Source organism: Agelaius phoeniceus, chromosome Z, assembly GCF_051311805.1.
Source record: "Agelaius phoeniceus isolate bAgePho1 chromosome Z, bAgePho1.hap1, whole genome shotgun sequence".
Classification (NCBI taxonomy): Eukaryota; Metazoa; Chordata; class Aves; order Passeriformes; family Icteridae; genus Agelaius; species Agelaius phoeniceus.
Genome location: NC_135303.1, coordinates 30,614,686 through 30,639,240, shown reverse-complemented (window position 1 = coordinate 30,639,240; position 24,555 = coordinate 30,614,686). Strand labels below are relative to the sequence as shown.

General features: G+C 37.5%; 1 protein-coding gene across 4 annotated transcripts in view; it reads left to right on the top strand.

Annotated features, from left to right (window-relative positions):
- The window catches only part of TNFAIP8 (TNF alpha induced protein 8), a 56,629-nt gene extending 36,079 nt beyond the window's left edge, over positions 1-20,550 (top strand). The window contains exons 1-2 of one of the 4 annotated variants that reach the window (XM_054652038.2): positions 179-532; positions 18,660-20,550. In XM_054652038.2, coding sequence (XP_054508013.1) covers positions 502-532; positions 18,660-19,225 — 597 coding nt within the window. In that variant the 5' untranslated portion in view covers positions 179-501 and the 3' untranslated portion in view covers positions 19,226-20,550. Of the gene's footprint in view, positions 1-178; positions 533-3,796; positions 3,817-16,102; positions 16,286-18,659 lie in introns of those variants that run through there. The other 3 variants (XM_077171685.1, XM_054652040.2, XM_054652039.2) reach the window with 3 other exon arrangements.
- The last annotated feature ends 4,005 nt before the right edge of the window (positions 20,551-24,555 follow it).

Below are 24,555 nucleotides of genomic sequence, written 5' to 3'. Positions count from 1 at the left end.
AGCCTTAAAAACAAAACAATTTAAAATAGATTTTCCTGCAAGTTAAGGGAGCCCCAGTGTGATTGTCAGTCACCGCAATCAGACACTGCTGTGCACTTAGGGCTTTTTTGGCCTCTCCTGCTTGCTTTCTCATACCACGTTGGCAAGCTGCAACAAGTGAAAACTCCACCCTTCCTACAGACTGGGGAGAATAAGATTCATAAACGGCAACAGCTGGCGAGTAAAACCGGGGTTTCTCTGAAGGTGCTGTTTTTTCAGACAGTCACTGTGGGCAGCTGAGAAAGGGGCGGGATCCTTTGCAAGTAGGTTAGTTGTGATTTGCTGAATTCGTAGACTTTTCCCCTCAAAACCCCAGCCCTCTCGCTCTCTCTCTCTCTCTCTTTTTTTTTCCTCCTTCTGAGAGAGAGAGAGAGAGAAAGGGAGAGGGAGAGAAGTTGACTTGCGGCTGCATCTCAGCGCGCACGTCAGCGTTGATCTGGTCCCCAGAGCCTCGCCGGCGCCATGAGTTCGGAAGCCGATGAGCCCAAGGAAGGTACGGTTCTGAACTATTTATTTTCCTAATATATTTATTAGGGGTGGAAATCCACACGCTGCTTCTCTGAGCATGGAGGAGGAGAGTTTCTGCTCTCTTCAGCTTTCGGGTATTCAAAGGGGAGGGGGAAAAGGCCTTTGCAAAAGTGTTGGAAGCCCTGGTGATTTTGCGGGATACGAAGTGACCGAAGTGTTGGTACCCAGGGGTATCTGTCTGCCTCGGCAGTGGTAATTTACCCGCACGTGGAGTACAGATAAGTGGAAGAAACAATGTTTCAAAACACTGGTAGTCAAATGTCGAAAGAGGAAGATTTCTTTAGTTTGGGAGCACTGTATTTTTCAGCAAAAGAGGAAGTTGCATGGGGAGAAGTGAAAGGTCATTATTTTGGGAATAGGGTTGATGCCACTTACTTCCCTGCAGATGAGTGTTCGCGTGTGTGTGTGTGCGTGTGTTAAAACAGAGGAGAGTGCCAAAGCTACAGCGTGCTGCTGCTTCTGGACTGGAACGTGTGGAGGGGCTGGAAGTGCTCCAACAAAAATGCAATTATTCCCTGGTGTTGATCGGGAGGGGGGTGTGAGAGGGATTCGGACAGTGGGGAGCAAGCGGGGGAGGAGCAGGGCAATTTCCTGAAAGTGCCTATATACAAAAGAGCATTTATATAGATGAGGGAACAGGGCAGTGGTGGGGTTGTATGCTGCATTTCTTAGAATGGAATTGATGTTTCATGGTTACACAAAGTCCTTAGGGGGACTCAAACATACAGAGATCCAGTATGGCTGAGAAAAATAACTTTAAAAGCCCCAACAGAAAAGCAAGCAGTAAGGTGACCTAAGCATTTTGTATTTGGTAAAAACAAGAACTTTTCAGAATGTTTCGGGTGGTTTTCCCCTCACAGTCTGTACAACTTCCTTCACTTGAATATAACATTACCAGGGGCATCTCTTTGCTTGCTTAGAAGAGGATTTTGTTGATTTGCAAAAAAGTCTCCTTGCACTTAATCAGAATTAATGGTAATAGTGCTGGTAGAACCTGGTAAGTAATGGAGCCCAATAGCCTCTTCTTTGATATGAATAATCCTTATATTTTTTTTCTTGTCAAATGAACAGCTGAACCAAAAGGCAGCTTGTCTTTTTTTTTTTCTTTTTCCTTCTTTTTCTTTCCGAGAAGAAGGACGGATTTACTGAAAAGCAGAACTATAAAAATTATTTCTCTATAGAAACTTTGAAAAAGACAATATGTGAACATTCTCCCTCAGTTTTACTGCAGGAGAGATCTGCTTGCATGCTGTAGCAGGGAAGATCCTCTGGTTTATACAGGAAGCTCCAGACAGTTTTATGAAGCTGGCTATATTTGAAATGTAAATTTTATTGTTTGAAGAAATGTCTTACCTTCTTAGATGACTCTGATTCTTAAAATCAAATATGTTTGCCTTTCTGTACATTTCTTCATAAACAATTTGAAGTGCTATATTTTCATGCTGAAAAAAAAGCATTTGAAGCAGGTGTCTGACAAAAAAAAAGGGGGGTTTGCTTTTTGATTAGTTATTTTTAACTTGGGGAATATTTGGGTTTTGCTGTTCTTTGTTCTTAATGTGTTAGAATGGAAAATGAAACAGTAACCATTGTGGGAAGATGAGGTACAGATGTCACTGAGAAGGTTTTTCAGTCAGTCTGTAAACATATCCCTGGTAATATAGTCACATATTTAAAAGAACAATTTAGAAAATGCACGAGAAAAGTGTGTATGTGAATAAAAACTGGGATTATCAGGTAAAAATGTGGAATTGCAGCTGTCAGACTACTTTGCCTAGTCTGATTGAACATTTATAGAAACATAAAATACTGAAAAATGCAGTCAAATACCCGTGTATTAGTAGTGATCCAGTGTATGTAGCATAAAACAGTCAGAGTCTTTCAACAAGCTCTGTTTCATGAAGAAACTTGGGTTTTGTGCATAAAGAAAATGGATGCTTCACAAATTCAAACTGAATATGTGAGTCAGTGTTTTGACACTGAGGATATATAATTTTTAAGTGGTTTACCAAAGGGGAGGTTGTTGATTTTTGCTTTAGGTGCCAGACTAAATGTCACTCCTAAAGAGAAATTCTGATTTACCCACAAACTATACGGTCCACCTAGGGAACCAGGAGGTAAGTCCTGGTTATGGAAGGAGGAGAGGATACACTTGGACAGTTACAGAACAGGTATTTTACCAGATCCTATACATTTCAAGGCCCAAACTAGTGATGAAGGGTATAGTGGCTAATCTGCTACAAGCTAAAAAGTGAAAGTAGGAGAAGGCTACATGAGAAATGTTGGCTTAATGAATGTTTGTAAGCATAGGCAGATTTTTTCGTTTAGTTTCAGAGGTTCTCAATGGCCAGGAGCTGGTAAAGGGGTCTGTGAGGAGTTCTGAAGTTCCATTGCATCTTCCAGGCGTGACTCCCATGTGTTGGAAGATCAAGCTCAGTGAAGGAGAGAGTTGAGGGTGCAGTAATAACATTGAACATTGTGTGTGTTCTGGGAACGATCTGATGCTGAAGTGAGCAATACTTCACTTTCAGCTACTTTATACAATGGAATTGCAGTAATTGGAGAACATTGGGATGTCTATAAAAGTAGACTTAGTGTGGGTTATTTTTAAAAATCTACATAACAAGATCCAAGATTGTAGGCTTTACTACTGTAAAAATGAACTATATCCACTGTTACAATGAAACCCAAAATCAAGGTCAGTTTTGAATGGCTAACTCCTGAAGATTTTCTTTTTGTAATTAATCAAATAAAGGTAGAGCATTTGACCTCAAGTAAAATCTAATTTTTTTTTACAGAAACAGAGACTAAAAAGACATTGCTAGAAGACAGGCATTACCCCCGTATATATTACACTAATTGCTGAATATGGGGCATACAGCAGTGTATGTGGGCTTTTCAGTTTCTGTCTTTGATGTCTTCATGGTCTGTATTAGAATGGTAACATGAAACAGGTTTTTTTCCTCCTGCCATGCTGCTCAGTAACTTCAGAACAATCTTTGTATTTGTCTGTATCCCACCATGCTGTGGTAAATATGTGCATGTGTCTTTGTGGCATCAATCTGTATTGCATTTACAGATTCCAACAACTGTCATGATATAAATAACCCTGTCACATTTTCTTGTTTTCCTTGCTTTCACCCCAGATGAAACAAATCGTGTGTTAAAGTCCATAAGAAGACTTACAGCATTTAACTGCATGGCATAATTTCACTCTGGTGTTGATTGGTGGCATGTCACCTACCATGGAAGGTACCAAATGGTTTCAGGCTTTGATTTGACTGAATTCCTTTCTGAGATCTGAAGGAAATGTTATTATTGCTGTCGTGTTGAAACTATGTATAATGAGTGCACATTTTAAAGTACATGGCAGCACCAATCAAGATTATTGTGATGTGAATGCATTTCTTCAATAGAAGGAAACAGTAATTTATGTAAAGCTCCAGAGAACTTCAGCCTCATGCTACAGGTTTTATGCAGTATATTAAAAAAAAAAACAGGGGAAGTCTAATATCTCAAAGGAAAAGTAAAATAATAACAGATATCAGAGTGAATGTAATACATAGCCTGTAAAACACACTCAGACACGAGTGAGAGCCTGCATTGCACCTTTTTTATACTTAGTTTTGAATACCACATTTCAGGAGAGAGAGAGATCAGAGCATGCCTACAAGTGCTTGGAGATTTTTTTAGACGTGATTAGCATTTTTTTAATCCAAATGAGATTACTGAAGAATGAGCTCACCTGTTTTGTTCCTTTTAGAGCTCAGAACAACACAGGGGTTATAAAATCACAGAGCAGCCACTGTTTCATGAAGTTGGTGTTCCCTCCTATAAGTAGTGCTGGACTTGCTTTGATATTTTGCAGTCACCTCTCATGTGTGAATGTTTTCCAAGCTAGAATTTTGTTCTAGACAAGAAATCAAGTGCTCTTGAGCTCCTACAGTCCACTTGCTCCACCTACTTCATCAACGGGACTCAGTAATGTATCATTCTCCATCCCACTAATTCCAAAACTAGAATTTGTTAGAACCTGTTTTTATTTTATGACAATGAATGAGAAATCCAAACTGTAGAAATAGAGTACGTTATTAGTACTTAACCCCACAGATTTGAATCACCTTCTGCTCTCACCTGAAAGACTAAAAAATGTGGGCTTCCTTTGTTTCACCTGCGCTTTGCTTAGCCTCTCTTTTCAAGATAATAATCTTCATAAAACATTAAGGCCCACGAAACAGGGGCCTTTTGTTGTAATAATCTGGACAGTTCAGTTCAGAAGCATCATCTGGCCCCAGTGGATGTTTTAGACATCTTGATTACTCAATTTGAGAACTTTTTTTTTTTTATCTCACAGAAAACTTTCTTACTGTTGATGAGGAGAATGAAAAGATAGCTGGCTATGCATATCATGGACATAGCTTTGTAAATCGTAGCAATGCTTGACAATTTGGCCTTTTGTGCAGTCCCTTCTATAGTTATTTGGAATTATTAATAGGACAGAGTGATAGGAAGAATAGTATCCCCCTAGTACAGGAAAGCAGGAAAAAAGAAAATAAGCTTGTGAGAGTTTTGAAAGAATTATTACTAACCAGGTGCTGTAAAACCGTATCACATATGCATGAGGAAAGCATTGCCAGAGGTACAAATAGCAGGGAAAAAGGAAAACAAAGAAGCTAAAACCTTAATGAAGAAGAAGCAATGGGAAATTTTGGGGGAGTAAAAGTACAGTTCATAGGCAACCTGGAACTGGTAGATTTTTTTTAGTGTAGTTTGGGCGACAGTACATTTAATGAAGTGAGATGCAGGGAATAAATGTCTGTGAGGACAAAAACTGCCATGGTTTGTAGCACAGCTGCTGCAGCTTCATTGAGATGTGGGCCCTTGAATCTATCAGTAGGAGCACTGACTTCAGGCTGTTAAGCCATAGGACTCTGTAAGAAGCTGTGCAGCTCTCCCCTTCAAAGCTGAAAGAATGGTTGTTTTTATTTTCCTGGCCACATTGGGGTCATCTTTGACATAACCTGTTTGTGAGTGGATCAGATGGCCACTCTGATTGCTTTTCCTACAGGCTCAGAATTTAATTAGTTGAACTGGTGGTTTTTTGTTGTATAACACATTTGGAAGTCCATATGCAGTAGTTGTTTTCTGCAGGACACATTGTACCTCATGTATCTATTAATCTGTACAGCTGGATCAGATGAGGAAGCTAGGTGGTAATTTGAGCACAGGCCACGGGATAAACATGGGCTGTAGCTGATAGATTACTTCAGAAAATCACTGAAACTTAACAGGTTAATCATTTAGCTGTGATTGTAGGGTTGAATGCTAGATTGCTTTGAGAAAATTCCATTAATATAATTATACTTATGCAATCAAATCCAAAATGAATTGCAAGTTTCACATGCTTAGTTTCAAATAAGATACAGTCCCTTGAGCTATCTGGTTGATAGAGAGAATCATAGATTAACTGAGGCTCTAGGGAATTTCTGGAGGTCACTGGGCACAACCTTTCACTGAAGGCAGAGCCAGCTTTCATGTTGGATCCAAATTCAAAGTTAGATGAGGTTGCTCAGACTTTTTCCAGTTGCATTGATGCTGTCTTTGAGAGTGGTGATGCCGCCACTTCTCTATCAACCACTTTTCTAGTACTTCAGTGTTTGGTAACACTTGCTATGTCGTTCCAAATGAGACTTCCCCTTGATGCTGCTTGTGTCTCTTGCCCTCTTCTCTTTTGCTGTGCATCTTCAAAAAGAGCCTGGCTCTGCCTGCTCTGTAACTATTCAGTAAGAAGTTGCACATGTTGGTAAGGAACGCTGTTATTTTGATCAAAACTGGCACTCTCAACACATCTTTGGTATCAGGTGCCCCACCTCCCTAACCATGCTGGTGACAGCCTGTAGGACCTGCTTCCATTTTCCAGCTCTTTTTTTTGGGGAGATACTGGGGAGCCCAATACTGTTCATAGTATTCCACATAAGGGAAGAATGCAGTTTGGTTTCAAGTTCTAGGAGTAGAGCTTTTTCATCTTCTGAAATTGTTTGTTGTACTGGAGACTTAGTTTCCCAGTCTTCCTTTCATTTATCCGTGATCATAGTATTTGCTGTATTATGGTACTTACACCTTTGGGTTGTTTCCTTTGGGGACTTTGCAATCAATGGACTGCCACAAATGAGACAGAGGTTGTAGACAAGGAGCAAAAGTCAGAGAATCTCTGCAGAATCAAAAGAAATACCTGGGTAAGGGAATGGCCTTGCACAAACACTTGGTAAAGCTGTATTCTTTACCAGTACTACTTTCAAGCATAGTAACAGGCTAAATTAATTGCTTCTAAGAATAATGAGTGTTTTGTTATACATTAGCTAGGAGTAGCTTAAGAAAAAAATGTAACACTAATTGTAATTTTCAGTTTTTATCCAAAAACACCCAACATTTCTTTTATCAGTATTGATTTATGATTTGGTCAAACCTCCCATTAAATATTACAGTTTCAGAAGTGTTCTTAAATGCTGCTATTTGAGAAGCAAAATGCATCCCCTCTCCACTCAGTCATTTAGTGTCCCTCTAATAATAAGTAAAGCAAATGAAAACTATATTGCAGGTGTTATCTCAAAATTCTGGGCTGTTTTTTTGCTATAATTAGACTACAAAATGTGGTAAGAGTAGAGCATTTCAAAAAGAGGAAGGTTTTTCTGCTATTTCGTGAAACAATTTCTGGTTTTCATTTCTCCATACTCAATAGAAGTAGTAGGCTGAAATAGTTTAATCTATTTCATAATGGCTTTAAAGAAAAAATTACCTTTTTTCATATTTTAAGATTATTTTTTCATGTTTGCATATTGCTTAGATGCTTCATAGATCCAGAAGTATCCAGCAGTAGTACTGTTAGTAGCAGCAATTGCTGTTTATGACTTTGTAAGAAATTTGATGCTTAAACTGGCTGTTCTGCATTAATGAGTAGCACTAATCTGAACAATAGCCTTATACATATTGACACTGAGTTGTTTTTTTTATGGTGGGACATCTGAAAGTTACAGATGTTCATGTTTTCTTGGTTTGCATAATTATATTTGATGAGTTGCTTGTGTTTTTTAATGGTAGGTGTACACTTCCTGTTTTGTGGCTGCTTCTCTGTCATGACTACAGAACAGGATACACAGTGGGATTAGCTGCATTTTATTAAATGCAACTGCCGAAATCTCAGTGATTTTTAACCATATTGATGGCAAAAGCACAAGCCTTAAACCCATTGTCATTTGGAGACAGTCTTACTTTGAGGGAGAAGGAGAGAAACTGAGAGGCCTGTTGAGATATTCATTTGACATTCAAAACTTTGGGATCTTTTCTCACAAATTTTGTTCTTATTCCTAAGATTCTCTGCCTGAGTTGGGTGGTGATTTGATTCAGTTTCATCGGTTAATTCCCTGTCCCAGTTCTGGTGTGTGGTTTTTTTCTATTGCTTGGCTGGCAGGCAGTGGGAAGGAGAGAGCTCACATCTCTGGGTGGCTCACATGTTGGATTCAGTCTCGGGAACTTGGCTTTCAAAATCTTCCCCACAGAAGATTTTCTGTTTCAGCAGAAGCAATATAGAGGATTGGTGCACACTGTATAAACTTATTTAATTTTCCCTACCTTTTGCAGAATTTAGTATCAGCATTTGTAACTATGCAGATTAGTAGTGAAAGGTCAGATAGTCTATTTTGCATAGCAGTAGGGAAAACCTACATTTCAGTTTGACAGATAATGTACAAATGTCAGAGTGTCTGCAGAGTCCTGTTCCTGCTGGCAGTTTGCAGTAATGAGAATAAATTGCAGTAAAGTGGGAATAAGCACCTGATTTATTTGAGAGCATTTATCCTTGAAAGGTTTGAAACCTGAAATTCCAGGGACATAATTTGAGATGATTTTATGAATCTGTACAGGCCAGTAATTGCAAGTTGCTCTAAGGCATTGCTAGCTGCCCTGTGATTTTAGTGGATCTCTAAGAATGTGATACCCTCTAGTCCCTATCCCAAAATATTTACATTTACATTCATACAGCAATTAATAAAGAACTGACTGAATGCATGCACAGGCAAGCATGCATTTAATTAACTTCAAAGAAGTGTGGAGAAACCTTTGAAAAATGCAGAAACTCCATTGTTTTAAAACCTGAGGCTTTCTTGAGGAATGGTTTTGCTTTTGCTATGTCCACTTTGCAAAATTATTCTACAAAGACAGTTGTATTTCTAGAAAGATAAAAATTTTGGTTTAATATTAATGGAAGTGAGCAGATGACTCTGGCGAATAGTTCAGTTTCTGATTCCAAGGGCTGTTTTTTCCTACTTGTAATGAGAAAATGAATAGGTGTTTCTGTTAGCCTAAAAACACTTGTTTTAAAAACATTCACTGAGAAATAGTGATGTAGACTTCTTTAGGAACTTGAAACAATGAATCATAAATTTGAGCATCTGTGAACAGTAATGGTGGATACTTCAGGAAGGGGTAGGAATAAAGTTTGACTCTGGTGTCTTGTGGTGAGATGTCCTCATCAAGCTCGCAGCCTTGTCCTCAATGCTGGAAATTAGAGATTTAAATTTTGTGATGCAGGACATTGTGTCATGGATGCATGTTTAAACTCACTTTTCTTTGCAACAAGCAGTTGGTATCAAAATCAGTAACTTGCAGTTAAATGTTGATCCCTTTTTTGTGACTCGTTACTTGATATCATGCAGGTGGGGAGGAGAGGACGTGATGGTGAGGAAAAGAGAAAGTATTGACATTTTTATTTCAGTGCAAACATTTGAAATTTAAATTGATAATGCTTCTGTTCACCACTTGAAGGCTTTCCTTCTCCTGGTTGAAATTTGCATTCCCTCCTTCTTACTATGGGTAATAATCTTGGAAAAGTGAAGGTGCAACAACCTTTCTTGCTATTGCCTCCCCTTTCATAGCTGATCAGTGCTGTCCATTGCTTAGCTGAAAATACCATTTGATGCCAAATACTGCTGCAAAGTAAAGAAGCTAAATTGTCAAATTCTGCAGCAGTCAACAGTTGTAAAAGACAGTGCCGTCAAGTCTCATATGCTTTGCCCCAAGAAGAGGATTACAGAGAAGATGCAGCTTTAACAAATCACAGAACAGTTGAGGCTGAACAGGGACCTCTGGAGGCTGCCAGTTTTCAGTCAGTAAATATACTTGCGACCTTTAAAAACAAATAGGATTATTACTGCTTTGCTAGATTAGAGAGTTCTGTATCCAAATAATATTGCTTCCTGATGTAAAAGAGAGTGACAGGGTCAGACATAATGTTTAACCAAAGATTCAATTTTACAGAAGAAGATTAAGTTGCTACAATATTGAAGACCTAATTTTTCTCTTATGTTTTATATTCCACTATTACTTAAGGACATTAATGAAAGCAAAACCAAACTCATAAGATATGAGGGGAGGTCGACTGGTGTTTAGACAGTCTTAAGTTATGTTTGAGAGTTTTGGTGTTGTTAAGTCAAATATTTTAAAGGTGGGTTTGGATGGCACTACTAGTGGGAACAAAGAGGAGACAAAGCAAAGTCTATGGAAGATAAACTGTGTACCTGGGTCTTGGAGAGCCTGTTCTGAGCTGACAGCGAGGGAGAAGTGAAGATGAAAGACTCAACCTCTTGTTTCAGGACTGGATGTTTGGATAAAGGTTATGATAGTATGGATACAGAGGATACAGGCTGTAGCTACTAAATAATGGGAAAAGAACTTAAAACTTAGGGGTTGGTTTATTTTGCTCCTTATGGAATAAGAAAGTAAACATGTTAGGTGTGCAGAGAAAATTACCATTTCAGTCAGCAGTTGTAGTCTTCCATAATCATGGAAGCAGCCATGAGTGACTGATATGGAAGACAGACAAAGTACATATTCTCTGTACACCCATGCATTGAATGCCATAAAATTTATCCTTTCTTGTAAAAAAAGAAAAGGTAGTAAAAAATTAAAAACTGAAAAAGAGATGAAGGGTGCCTCTAGTGTATTAGGCCTAAAGAACAGCTGATATCTGCTAAGTAAAATTCTTAGATGGGATAATTTTGTGTATTCTTTATAATCTACATTCAATGTTGATATTGCAAATGAATATACCGACCAGACACCTGAGAACTGAAAGCCCTGGGTGTCACTACTAGATTTTATGCAACTGGGCTGTAGCTGTGGCAGTCTTAAGTGCCTCAGAGTGCCTCAGAAGTTGGTTTTATAGCTATTTATTTATTTATTTATATAATATATAAATTATATATATTATTAATTATATATAATATATGTAATTTATACTATATATTATATATATGTATATTAACAATAATATACACATATATGCACATATGCACACACACATAAAGTTAATGGTAGCAATCCAGTCTGCTTTAAATATTAAAATGAAAGACAGATACCATGGGAGTCAAATCCTCTCTGTAAGAAACAGACAGTGCAACTACAGATTGACAGGGAGAGGCATAGAGAGCCAGAACTAGAAATACAGGAAAAACATTTTTAACTAGTTTCAAAGACACTGTAAGATCCCTCACAAACTTCTGTGTCATTTGAACTCTCTGAAGCCTCTGCTTTGGCTTTCTTTACATGTGATTCAAATACATGCCCTTTGCATTTTGATGGCCAGGTTCTGACATTTGCTTGTGAGTGAGTTCCCTGTCCCTCTCATGCCAGATTGGCATCTCCTTCGGACCTTCCACTTCACTGTATTTTTGCAACATGCCAAATTTCATTTTATCCAATGGATTCCAAGTTCTTCAGAGCTGCAGGTCTCAGAGTTTTTCCTTCTGCATTCAAGCCAGGAACTCTTTTTTTATATTTATGTAGTTCCTGTGCCTACAGCTAAGTGTTTTGGGGTTCATTTTTTGTGAGAAAACATTCTTTTTGCCAGGATGGTTGTAAGAGCAATTAGATACCACTTTTTCAGATTTCAAATTCAGGGTGCCACTTGGCTTAGGGAGCTTGGCACTGTTGCTTTACTGCAGTTTGGTATGTATTTCTAAGGCTGGACAAAATACAGAGTACCTGCATTGCATTTGATTGATTGGAAGGAATGACATAAGATACACTTTATTTCCTGTGAAAAGGTTTGTGAGCATTATTATTCACTGTGCACGGACACTTGGTACCTACAGAGGAACCTGATACAACCCTGAAAGGACCAACAGCTGAAATACACAGGCTGCGTATTTAACAGCACTGCACCAGTTGTTACATTCCAACAAGGATAACAAATGGTGGCAGAGGACTGGAATACCAAATTAAGTTCATAACACTGCTCTGTGTGACTGTCATTTTCTTGGTTTAGTATCCAGTGTATCCTGAAATATTCTGAGAGCAGTTATCTGAAGTAAATCTGATTTTTTTTCCTTCTTTTTAAAGCTATGCTGTTAATTAAAATACATGCAGAGGTTTTGGGGAAAATGGCTTTTAGGAGGCTTTTTAAAATTTCTAAATCAGCTACAGTATATGTATCATGTGATGCAGAGGCTGGCTGTGGGAAGCACAAGCATGTAAAACCAGAATAACTTGTTGGCACTGACTGCTCCCATGGGACTGCAAAACTCTGTAACATTCTTATTGGAAAGAGCATAATTCCTTGCTACTCTACTCAGCCTTAACCTTCAGGTACATTTTTTGGCAATTCCTCTCACCTCTTGACCAAAAAAAGTATTTTATTTTCTGGGTTTTTTTAATGGTTTGGGTTTTTGGTTTGTTTTTTTTTTCAGCTAGAATGTGGATCATCTTTTGTGGTTCATAAAATTTTGGACATTTTAATACACTAATATTAGAATTAAATAGCAAAATCTAGAAGCATAAAACAGTATCACATGCACACATATTGGCAATGACTTACAGAGCATTTTATTGGATGAGAAGAAGCTGTTCTAAATGGTGTTTGCTGACTTTTATTTTTCCCATGTTTCTGCAGATCAATATATGCCCACTTTCAGTTTGAGTATACAGCTCAGACATACTCTGTATTTTCAAAAATGCTTCATTAGCCATATTTTTTCTGAAATTGCTTGATTAACTGTTGCTCCAGAGTGACTTGCAGCCTCATAGCTGACTTCCAAATCCAGTAAGACTGCTCATGCAGTATTTGCCATGCACAAGGCTTGGCTTCAGATCGGGTGTTTTTCCTTTTGAAGGTCTTCCAGTGTGAATGCTAGAACTAGTGCACATTGCTTGAATAATTAACATTCTCATTGTATGCTCAGTTGGTAACAATTATGGCAAGACACAATTTAGTACCATTTACTTTACCTGTTAGGAGAACCGTAGGCAAATGTTACTCATGAAAGAATGCTTTGTATGCATTGAAAATTTTAGTTAAAACTTTTTTTTTTAGTTAGAATCGGTATTAATATATAAATCCCTCTTTTTAAGCACAAGGTGCCAAGCAAAATATTTGATTTTCCAATAAGGACCTCGTGTACACGAATTAAAAAAGTAGAGGTGCATGTGAAAGAAGCAAGTACTGTACAGGGCCCTTGTTTGAGGGGTTTTTTTCATTCCCCCTTCTGCACTTGGCCATTTGCTGTCTGGGTTTTCCACTGCCTGATGGTGCTTGCCCAAGCCATGTGCCCTGCTGACGTCCTTCTGTCCGTAAACTCTGTGGCTCTCCTGGTCTCTTCCCACTCCTGCCCTCAGCCAGCTGTGAAGTTGCAGTCCCAGTGTCTGAGGTTGAAGAGTGAAAGCTCTCAGTGTGTTTCTGGGCTTGCATGTCTGGTAGAAGCCTCAGTTTTCATCGGCTTCTAAAAAGCCAATAAGGGAACAAATGCTTGTGAATGTGGAGACTGGCCAATATGCTGAAGTGGCCGTCTGGGAGCTACTCTAATTTTGGAAGGAATTCTAGAAGAATTTTGGGAAGGATTGTAAGGATTTTAGCATACCTCTCACCCAGGAAACTTTGAAGCACTGAGATAAGAATCAAAACACTGACTCTCCTCTTAAAATAGAAAAAAGAAAACAGCATTAAAAAACCTTTTTGAAACTGTGACTCACTCAGATGGTTATTAAGAAGAAGATATATATATCACTTGACAGCTAGAAAAATCAACTTACCTTGTTCATATCTGAAGACTTCATAGTCTGTACCCTACCACTCAAGTTTTTTAATCATATTGTCATGTAATAAGTACATTGTGAAAATTGTTACAGCCCTGGTAACAGGTTTATAACTATTCTGCCTATTTTGTACTTCAGGATGTGTTTGTTCACTGGTACTTAGTCTTGTAGTTTATCACCATTGGAGCTTTATCTTACTGAAGTCATGTATTTATCTGTGAATTCATATATGTATATGCTTCTGTATTTATTTTTTTTATGTTTCTGGCCTGTGTCATTCCTGAAAACAAGGGTAGACCTGTGAAGACCCAGAAAGCAGAAGACAAAAAAAAGATAAAAAATTCAGTAATTCTTTCATCCCTTCATATCTAGGCAATCTCATGATTTTGGAGGTGCATGACTCATGGTCACATACACTCAGAGAGCATAACACTAATTCCACTTGATTTCAAGTTGCCTCCCTCCAGGGAAATAGTGCTCTTTCACTACAGCAGTCTGACTGAACATGCATGTATGGCATGTGCAGGCTTTTAGCTGTAGTTCTCACACACAGTCTGTAGAGAGGCAAACACACAAATCCACACAGGATTCCCATCAGGAAGTCCACTCCCACATTTCTCAGTGCAATGTGATAATCTTTTAAATGCTGCCTGCAGCCCTCAATCAGTGCTGTCCCTTTCCTCTCAACCCCATGTTGATGTTTTTGTTCCCAAAAACCCTCATCATTTTTGAGTCTTAAGTCGTTCAGCACGTGACGTTCTAGTCTCTAAAATGAGAACTGGGTCTCAAGGAACAGTGTTTCACAGTCATATTTTCTCTTCTTTTTGGACTGTTCTGTCAACACAGTGAGTCTCAGAAAGCTCAGCTCTTGACTTGACCATGGAATTTATGATGGTTCACTGTATTTTTTTTGCTGGATGCTTTTTTTTTTTCCTGCTCCTTCATAATGAGATGTTTAAAAATACTCTGTGACTCAAGTATTCATTGTCAATGTACATGAGATTGCATATACTCAGCTGCAAGTGATGTTGAATCTACCTTAGACGGTTGTCTTGTGGAAGAAAAAAAGCTAGGTTTTTTCCAAATGCTACCTTTTTTTTTTTAAATTTAAATAAAGTTGAGACATAGGGTATGTGGTAATAGTGTAATAGTCATTTGCCACAGTACGGAGGGAGGTGTGCTAGTTTCCATGTGAGGGAAAAGTCAGCATTGCAGCCATAAGTATGAGTCTTCGTGTACTTTTATAGCAGTCTCCTGAGAGTCTATTAACCACAATTTTAAATTTTCACTGAAAGTTTACACTTCCACCACAGTTTAAGGAAGACCTCTTTATGGTAAAATTCTTTGGGAAAAACACATCCAGAATAAATATTGGACATTCTACGTGACCAATATTTAGTCATTTTAATACACAAAATCCATGTTATGTACTATGTTAATACCATGTTAATACCATATACTGTGTGCTTGGCTATGAAAATCAAAAAATTTCATAATCACTAAGCTCACAGCTTTCACAGGAGGTTATCTCTAGCACCTTGTTTCCTCATTTAACTAATAATTTAGGAGATTTTGCAGATGTCTGCATTATTCCCAAGATTGATCCTGTGAATTTCAAAGTAATGGAAGCAGGATTTCCTCTGAGAGCTTTTCCTCTAGAACTACCTCCGTCTTTGGAGGCATGGCTTTACTGCACATAATAATGCTTATTTAAGTAATTTGTGCAGAAAATGACATCCCATTGATTTCAAAGGGGTATTTTTACATGATAACCTTTTAAAAGGTAAAGTACAAAACTATAGAGGAAAGAAATTGGAGCTATAAAGAGCAGTCATGAGGTAAACCAAACTGTGAGATGCTTAAAATTAGTGGTATTCCTTGCAGGTCACCAGAGAAATAACAATATTTCAGTTTAAAGTGCAAGGATGTAACCTGTCAACATAAAGGTGTGGTCAGACATCCAGGCCAGCTACTGTAATCACTTTCAAAAGGTGTCTACATACGACTGTATCCCTGAGTAGTTGTATAAAGGTGCATTTTCAGGTGCTGGTATCTGAAATTGCAGTCAGAAGTTTGAAAGGGGGTGCCTGGCAGCCCTTTGCCTTGGGAGCGCTGCCCTCCCCATCAGAACCTGTGAGTCCAGCACCTCTGATACACGGATGAGCATCTCCACTTCCAGATACCAGGTTAATGTTTTAAAAACCTCTTCTGGACACGTCACCTGTGCTCTCAAGTCACAGGAGCTTTCTTCTCTCTCCCTGTCTGTGACTTGTTCCAGTTGTCAGTTGGCAGGAGCAGCCCTCAGTGTTGCTCTGCTCGCTCGGTGCTGCAATTTCCTTTCAGCTCTCTCTTCGAGGAAGTGAAACCACTGAGATGTGTGTTTTTGCTTTTTGAGGTGCCAGACCAAAATGAAGCACTGCAGGCAGGAGAGAAAGGTAGCTGAGAAGAGCTGCCCTTACAGCGAGGAGGAAAACTCCATAATCTCTCTGTGATAGCTTCTGACAATGTTTCAAAGCACACGATAAAGTGTGTGCTGCATTTACCAGAATAAATACGCCACAGGCCAGTCTTCACCTTGGGTGTTTTGCTTCTCTTTCTGCTGTCAGCAGTAAAAACTGCAATTACATTAGATGAACAAGTAAGTAATAGCTTTACTGTTATTTAAGGAAGTATGTGTGTTCATTCTGAAGAAGCTCTGTACTCTTACTGCTTAAACTGAGTTTTATTCAAGCCGTGAAATAAATTTTAAGTCTTTGTCATTGGTAAGGAGGAAAAAATCTGATTATAGACTACAAAGAATTAGCAAGTTCCTTTTTTGCATTGGCTGAAATACTGAAGTATGAAATTTACATATTTAGCAATTAAATTAGAACCCATGTAACAGCACAGGGAAAATGAAACTAACTTCTAGTGTACTTACAGCAAAATAGATGGAAAGTAAGCCATGTTGGATAGTCCCAAAACTTGGATAGATGTTAGAAAAGTACCTTAGGAGTTTGGCAGCTTTCAGAATGGACCAGTTCCTGTTTTGGTTAGCAAAGGTAACTACATGTTGTGTTGTACTTTGTAAAATGTAAAATTATGTAATAGAAGAGGGTTTTTTTTGAAAAACTGTAAAATATTTAGCATACTGCCAACAGTAACTGCTGTTAGTAGGAACATCCATATCTGTGTGGAGTGTCAGAAAGAAGCCATCATAAGCATTAATAAAAAGACTTTTATTAATTAAAGTTATGAAATAACAATTGATATTCCTGTTTTGGAAGAGAAAGAAAGTTATCATTCATCCGTAGATCTTTGTAAAGCATTGGCTGTTGAGTTCTAGTATTTGGAAAACATGGATTAGTTCCACTTTAATAGTAACTGTTGCAGTTTTAGCTTTAAAAACACAGAAAGAAAATCAAATATTTTCAGTTCAAAATGACTGCTCAGCATCTTTAATGTCTTCCTGTATCTTTGTGGTTGAGAAGTGTGTCTGTCTTGTGATCTTGAGTGCTTTGCCCAAGATAGTTAACAAGGGGTTCTTTGGTTTTTGAGTGTCCTCTTGCACTAAAGATTTTAAAAACTGTACTCAGATACTTCATACTTCAAAACAAAATACTGATATGCACTGAAAGTTGTAATGAACAAACCTGTTTGAAGGTTTATGGGATGATAAAAAGGGAGCTTGTTATTAAGTTTCTCAAGATACTCTTGAATTAAAAATACAGATTTGTGTTTCATGTCCTGAAGGACAAGTTTCTTCTATTTGCTGGAACCCCTGAGGCACCCTGTGTCTGAACACACCCAGCTGCCCACATACCAGCAGTTAAGAGGGAACCTTTTCCAAATTCAGGGACTTACTGTCTGACATCTGCAGAGTTGATGTTTTCATTAAAAAAAAAAAAAAAAAAGAAAATACTCCCAGTCCCTGTGTTTGCTAAGCAAACCTTTCATATGTATAGTAAATGTAAACAGATGTAGTCTTCCTTCCCCCTGTCTGAGACTTCAGGAGAGCTGCAGCACAAAGGCAGCCATTTCCCAGACAACTGAAAATACCAACTCACACGTGTCTTAATGGAGAGAGTGCTGCCCAGGGAGTGTCAAAAACTTGTTGCTGATAACAGAACAAGTGATAACATTTCACAAGTCAAGTTTCTGAAGCATTGTTTGGGGTCTTTTAGCAAGAACTTCTTGTTCTTTTGAACAAAAGTCCAAACCAGTCATTGGGTGTAATCAAACATAATTTTAGAAGTGGAAATGTGGTCTAGGATCTACTTCATTGGTCACAAAAAGATACATTTAAAAGGTTATGCTCACAATTGTTATGACAATCCCTAGAAAGTAAATGTCTTGCTTTTACTGCATAAAATATAGGACATAGAAATGTTAATCTTTACTTACTTTTCTTCTGAAAACCAGTGTCTTCAAATTCCATCCAGAGAATCTCAGTGTTGTTTGCTGACCCATGGTATTTAGTCTTTCTTTTGTATTTCTGCATGGGTATCTATAGATATGTATAAAATAGATATCTTTAAAAAAATGAATGTGTTGTGTCTGCATTCACTGATCATGTAAAACGCTAAGCAGGAAAAGACTTTATAATGGTTGCTTCACTGAATTATCATCTTTATTTGAGTAGCAGTGGTTATTTGTCATGACATTGAAATAATCCTGGTTTCAGATTTCATTACGAATGTGAGAATCAGATTAGATTTGTGACTCATCTGATCAAATCAGGCAGTTTTATTGCCTCAATTTGAAATTCCATCAATCCATATACAGAGAGAGCTTCTAAACCATTTCTGAGCAACTTCAGTTGGTATCTTCTCAAAAGTAAAACTGTCTGAAAGACCATAAACCTAAAGAAAAGAAAGTTCTAGGGATTTAAATATGGGGTTTTTTCTGCAGCTACGTTGCGTTATTTTTGTGGCACTTAGTAAGACTATTGTGAATGTATAAATATTCCTCAACTTGCTGTCCAGAGACTGTCTGTTTCAAAGTACTGACTGCACACTTTTTTCTTTTCCTAGTGGCCACAGATGTCTTCAACTCCAAAAGTCTGGCCATTCAGGCCCAGAAGAAGATCCTTGGAAAAATGGTGTCCAAATCAATAGCAACTACTTTGATTGATGATACAAGCAGTGATGTTTTAGATGAGCTTTACAGAGTAACAAAGGAATATACACAAAATAAAAAAGAAGCAGAGAAGATAATCAAAAACCTCATTAAAATAGTCCTCAAATTGGCAATTCTCTACAGGAACAACCAATTTAATCAAGATGAAATAGCACTGATGGAGAAATTCAAGAAGAAGGTTCATCAGCTGGCTAAGACCGTGGTCAGTTTCCATCAGGTGGATTATACCTTTGACAGGAACTTTTTGTCCAAACTGTTGAATGAATGTAGAGAGCTGCTCCATGAAATCATTCAGCGTCACCTAACTGCGAAGTCACATGGACGCGTCAACAATGTGTTTGATCACTTCTCTGATTGTGAATTTTTGGCTGCCTTGTACAATCCCTTTGGACCTTATAAAATCCATCTGCAGAAACTTTGTGATGGGGTCAACAAAATGCTAGATGAGGGGAACATATAAGTTGTTGTATTATAGGTGACTGCCTATGAGTTACTTGTAGATGGAACACTGTTGATTTATGAAGGAATAAGGGAGCATGCAAAGAGGTTTTTTTGCATTATGACAAATCTTTCCTAAATATCTCTATTAATTGATTTCTTACTATGCGCTATCTGTTGCTATTCAGAGTCCATCTGGAAGAAAAACTGCACATGACTTTTTTAACTGTGCTTTGCCTATGGAAATAGCTTGATAAATACAATCAAACAGAATGGTTCAAGTAGAGTAAGAGTCTTGCAAGATAGATATACAAACCAAAACAATATGCTGTCAGACAATCCGCATCTTTCATAGATTTACAGAATTAATTCTTAACTATCAGAATCCAGTAATGTTGGTAACAGACTATCATGGTGATGGTACACTCTGTAATTTCTTTCATTTACTAGTAAAATAGACATATTTGATTCAGTTATAGTCGTTTATGCTCTCTGCACAGATAACAGCTTCCTAGTGTTGCCATTATGAAGCATTGAGTTTTAAATAAAATCAGTGATGCTGTCACATAGAGTCTTAACAGCAGGCTTGTGCATCTCCAGCTCAGAGGTCAAAACTTCCTGTCTGCCAGGCAGGATCTCCCAAGGAAGAGATCCTTATAGATCTGCACAGGTGCTTGCTTCCTTTGACCACATGGGGATTTTTTGAGGAATAAGCTACAGGAAAATAGCTGGACAGGGGAAGAGCATCCCAAGAAACTGCTTGTGGTACAGAATTTTAACTCTGCCTATGATAAGATAAAAAACAGTGACTTCTCTGTCAATTCCTTAAGATTTTTAGAATTCTGCTAGTAGAATCATAGAATCAATCATCTGGGTTGGAAGGGTCACAATTCTTTTCGAAAAGATGGGATTCAGTATATCTGATATACTAGTCTGATGTGTATGATGATGTGAATTCACCAAAGTTGATAAATAAATTGCAAGCCAATTTGCTTTGTGTACAGTGAAAGTAGAAACAGAAATTAATGTTATCATTGTGTTATATACTATTTAACTAATGGAAAATGGAACTTTAAATAATTTTTTTTTCCTTCTTTTCCTACTTCTTACCTTTTATCCTTCTTTTTCTTCCTCATCTTCTCTCTGCCTTGACATTGGGGATAAAAATGTGACTTTCTAGACACTGTAATGTACTTAAAAGCATGAAGTTAATACATTTCAAACAGCCAAAGACTTTTTGTTAGGAAGCATATAAAGATTTTGCTGTTTATTTAATTGCCAGTGTTTTTGCTGTTTGCTGTGTCCTTTTGTTTTAATGAGTAAACCAAAGAATATTTGCACTCCAAACTTCTCTTGTCTTTTTTTTCCCTAATCATATTTTAAATACTAAATTGTGCCAGCAACAAAAAGCATTGCAATGATTTCAGCACTACTTGTGATTTTTAAGAGAGAAATTTAAGTTTTATCCCTGTTAGATTGGTCATTAGGCCCTCAATATTCCTGGAAACCTGCCAGAGAAATGTGTTCAAAATGTGAATCCATTTTATGGAAGCCATTGGTGTTCAGCAGAGAGAGAAGATTGATGTACTACTACTTGTCTAGAAACAGCTGGGAACTGATGAAAGGACAGTACACCAGAATTTGCCAAGAAGTAACTTCTTAGGTTGACATCTGAAGGAGTTTCATGTAAGATCTCTTCCCATGCTTTGCCTAAACAGTAAACATGCTGTGTTCTGTCCATCAGAAGTCATGTGTAGGGATGCAACATCACGGAGAAAAATCGCACAAATTGTAAAGAGTTTAGTTTCTGGTGTATTTATTTTATCTTCCTGCCTAGAAATACCAAATTCTTCCTCCTGGGGTGAGAATAAAAAGGAACTTGACTTCTAGAAATTAAAACAGTTTTATCTACAAATCCTGTTTTTAAATTGTGTCCTGATTCTCCCAAAATAGCCTAATTTATAACAAATTGTAACAGTTACTGAAAGGAGGAGACAGTACCTTGTTTAGAACCAGGTGTATTACATGTGCATGCTGTGTAAAACACAGAAGATTATCTTTGGCCATGAACCAGAATATTTTGATGCTGAAATTTGAATTTTCTCTGGGAAAAAAAACTGCTTAAGTAATCTTTGTACATTGATAATTAACACCTACTTACATGTATATGAATGTATATACATTTTCAGTACCCAGGACCTTCCTACTGAGCTGCACTGTCTGGCCATTTACTTGTTAGAAAAAGTGAAAATTGCCCATGGAGATCTGATTATAAGCATGAAAACTTGACAGCTAAGAGAACATATATTTAGCTCACATTCGAGTTACATTTTTCTGAGATGCTGTGACATTGGTTCTTGTCTGGCATTCATTTTGAATTACAAAAGAGTTCCATAATGATGAAAGAAACCAATTGTGTTTGGTTTTCAAACACCTACCATGTTCTTCTGACATAGCACTCAAGCTATATACTTTTGCAGTTAATTTTTTCCTGCAGCACACATAAATAGTAGCTTTAATTATGAAAATTCAGAAATAAACTGACAGCATTTTTACCTGTAGTACACTTGTATGAAGGCATTGACCCTCTAGCAGAAACTTGACATAGTCAAGATTTTAAAAAAGGTTACAGTCTCACTGTTTAATTAGCGGTAGCATAATCCCATAATTTAGTATTGCAAAATTGATAATGCTGTGTTTTAATAGGGTAATAATTATTAATACATTAAAATCCAGTCACCTTTTTACAATGGGCATTTAAATCTCAGTACTTCTGGTGATGCGTATTTTAATGTCTTTTCAACAGTTAGTTAATATGTAAAGCCTAATGCCATCAAAATACATGTTGAAGTTCTGTAACTTAAAACTAATTTTACAGCTTTTTAGAGGCATTGAAAAAGTGCTAAGTCAGACCTTGGATACACTTTACAAGATGTAAACAAACACGATCTCATCCATATAATGAAAACAAAATATAGGGAGGTTATCTGGGCCATTGTGTGTGGGCTTTTGGCTTTTGGCCATTCCTTAATTACGTTTGTGTGCACAGAAAAACAAAAAGACACAATTGGGTAAATTACAAGCCTTATTCTTGGCCTTGAGTTCTCTTGAGATCTCTTGTATCTCCATTTAGGAGGTACAGAGATCATAAGGAATCTGGAAGCTTTCAGCAACTGATGTGAGGCGATTTGTGGTTTTGTTTTGTTTTTTTTCCCTAAATCATGTCTCCTCTAAAAAAAGATTCAACCCCACCCATAAATTCTTGTAAAACAATAGAGTGAGGAGATGGCCAACTGCTTTCTCATATCTCTCCCCAGTGAGATTACATTTTCCCAAGAAAACTGGGAACTGATTGTGATGGCAGTTAGCTTCAGTAACTTTCCAGTCCCTTCTAGTTATAATGGCTATAATGTGACTATTTAAAGGTAAACTGGAATTCTGCATGTAGCTCTTCAAGGGACCAGAGGGTGCTCATTTTCAGGGTCTAGCAGAGAGGGATCTAGCCCACTTCATTGTAGAGGGGACAGCGTTAAGAGTAGGATGGTAAGCTGTACATTGCATGGGCTTGGATGGTCTCTCTGCAATGAGTGTTGGCTGTCTGGTGATCGCCTACCACAGCTTTCCTTTGCCTTCTGCTGCCATTCTGAGCAGCTGACATTTAAAAGATAAGCCAACTCCTTTCCTACTGTTTTTACCCCAGGATTACATTACATGGTAATCTAAGGAGAATTGATAGGCTACATTACCTGCTTTACTTAATGAAAAACCACAAATAAACACCACGTTCCTGATTTGTTGGGTTTTTTTTATGGTGGGGGGAGGGTTGCATTGGCAATGTAATTAGATCTCTGAAAGACTAATCTACATCTTGATCTGGGTGTTAATAATGTTTTGGCTATAATCTATACCCTTATCAGTGTGATTTTCAGTACATGTACTTCTAAGCCCTTTTTTTTTTTCCCCGGAAGTGCTTTTGAACATATTACTTCATATACATGAGATGAAGACTCCTATTTGCATAACCATTTGCAGAAAAACTTTGTTACAACTGCTTTTTATGGAGATCTGGGCAGGTCAGCCAGCATTCATGGTTAAGTGGCAAACATCTGTGCTCTAGATAAAACAACTGTCAAAAGAGATTATAATTGTCCAGGAAAGTTCTGTAATATGCATTTCACATGAATGAAACGTCTTTTGGGAGGGGAAAGTTTCCTATTTATCTTAAAATCAAATTGTTGTGCAAAGCTGTGACTATTACTTAGAAAGTTTAGACTTAGTAATGTAGTTATTTCAGTTTGTGAAAAAAAAGACACCAAAACCCAACAGAACAAGAAAACTTGCATTTGAAAGAAGTTTTGAAATAATTATCCATTTTACTATTTTAATCTTTTCATGCTGAATTTTGCATACGGCAGTTGACATATTGCAGCTTTGTAATTCATATATAGTATTAAATATTATAGGTTAACATGATTTCTTTTTATGTCTATAAAAACAAAGGAATAATATCTCCATACACACTATGTCAAAAAGCTTTCTTTCACAATTACAACAGTGCTCAGTTTGTGTAACAAATCAAATTTTCTTAATGTTTAAACTACAAACTGCTGAAGTGACCTCTCTTTTCTTAGTACTCAGTTTTACTATTTAGAGTTCTGTTTTCCAATTTTAATGTTGAGATTTATGGGCAAGACACTCCTGAATCAATATCCACTTTTTCTTGTGAGCTTGGGAAATGCAGGTGCTGATATACATCTTGTAACCATCTGTAAATTTCTACTTGCTAGCACAACACCAGTTTCTGGAGAAACATCCCTTACGGCATTTCTTTCTATTAGGGAGCAAATTGAAAAGAGGCGTCTTATAACTTTGGGATGTACCATAATTACACAGTATCAAACAAAGAAGCAGGCTTTAATGATTAAGAATAATGTAATTAAGAAGGTACTTTGCTTGCCCAGCTTTCCCAAGCAATCAAAACTTATTTGCTATTTGTTGTTTCTCCCCTGTGGGAAAGTCTTAGTATGGTAGGTGGAAGACAAAGGCAGAGCTTCCTACAGTTACTGTGATTTAGATTTAAATTATTTTTACATGTAAGGCTTTCCACTGTTGACTGTAAAAATCTTAACACTGAAGCTTTTCCTTGGCTTTATGACAAGTTAATTCCTATTTCAGTTTGCATTATATATTTGAGTTTAAAATGTGCTTTTATTGTGCACATAAATATGAGCAGAAGCAAAACAGCAGCTGGCCTTGTGCCTCATATCATGCTTTCTAGATACCTTGGGGTTTTTTCATTAGATGTTTTGGTTTCTTAGTGGATATCGTTCTGAAGGTTTTCATCAATTCAGG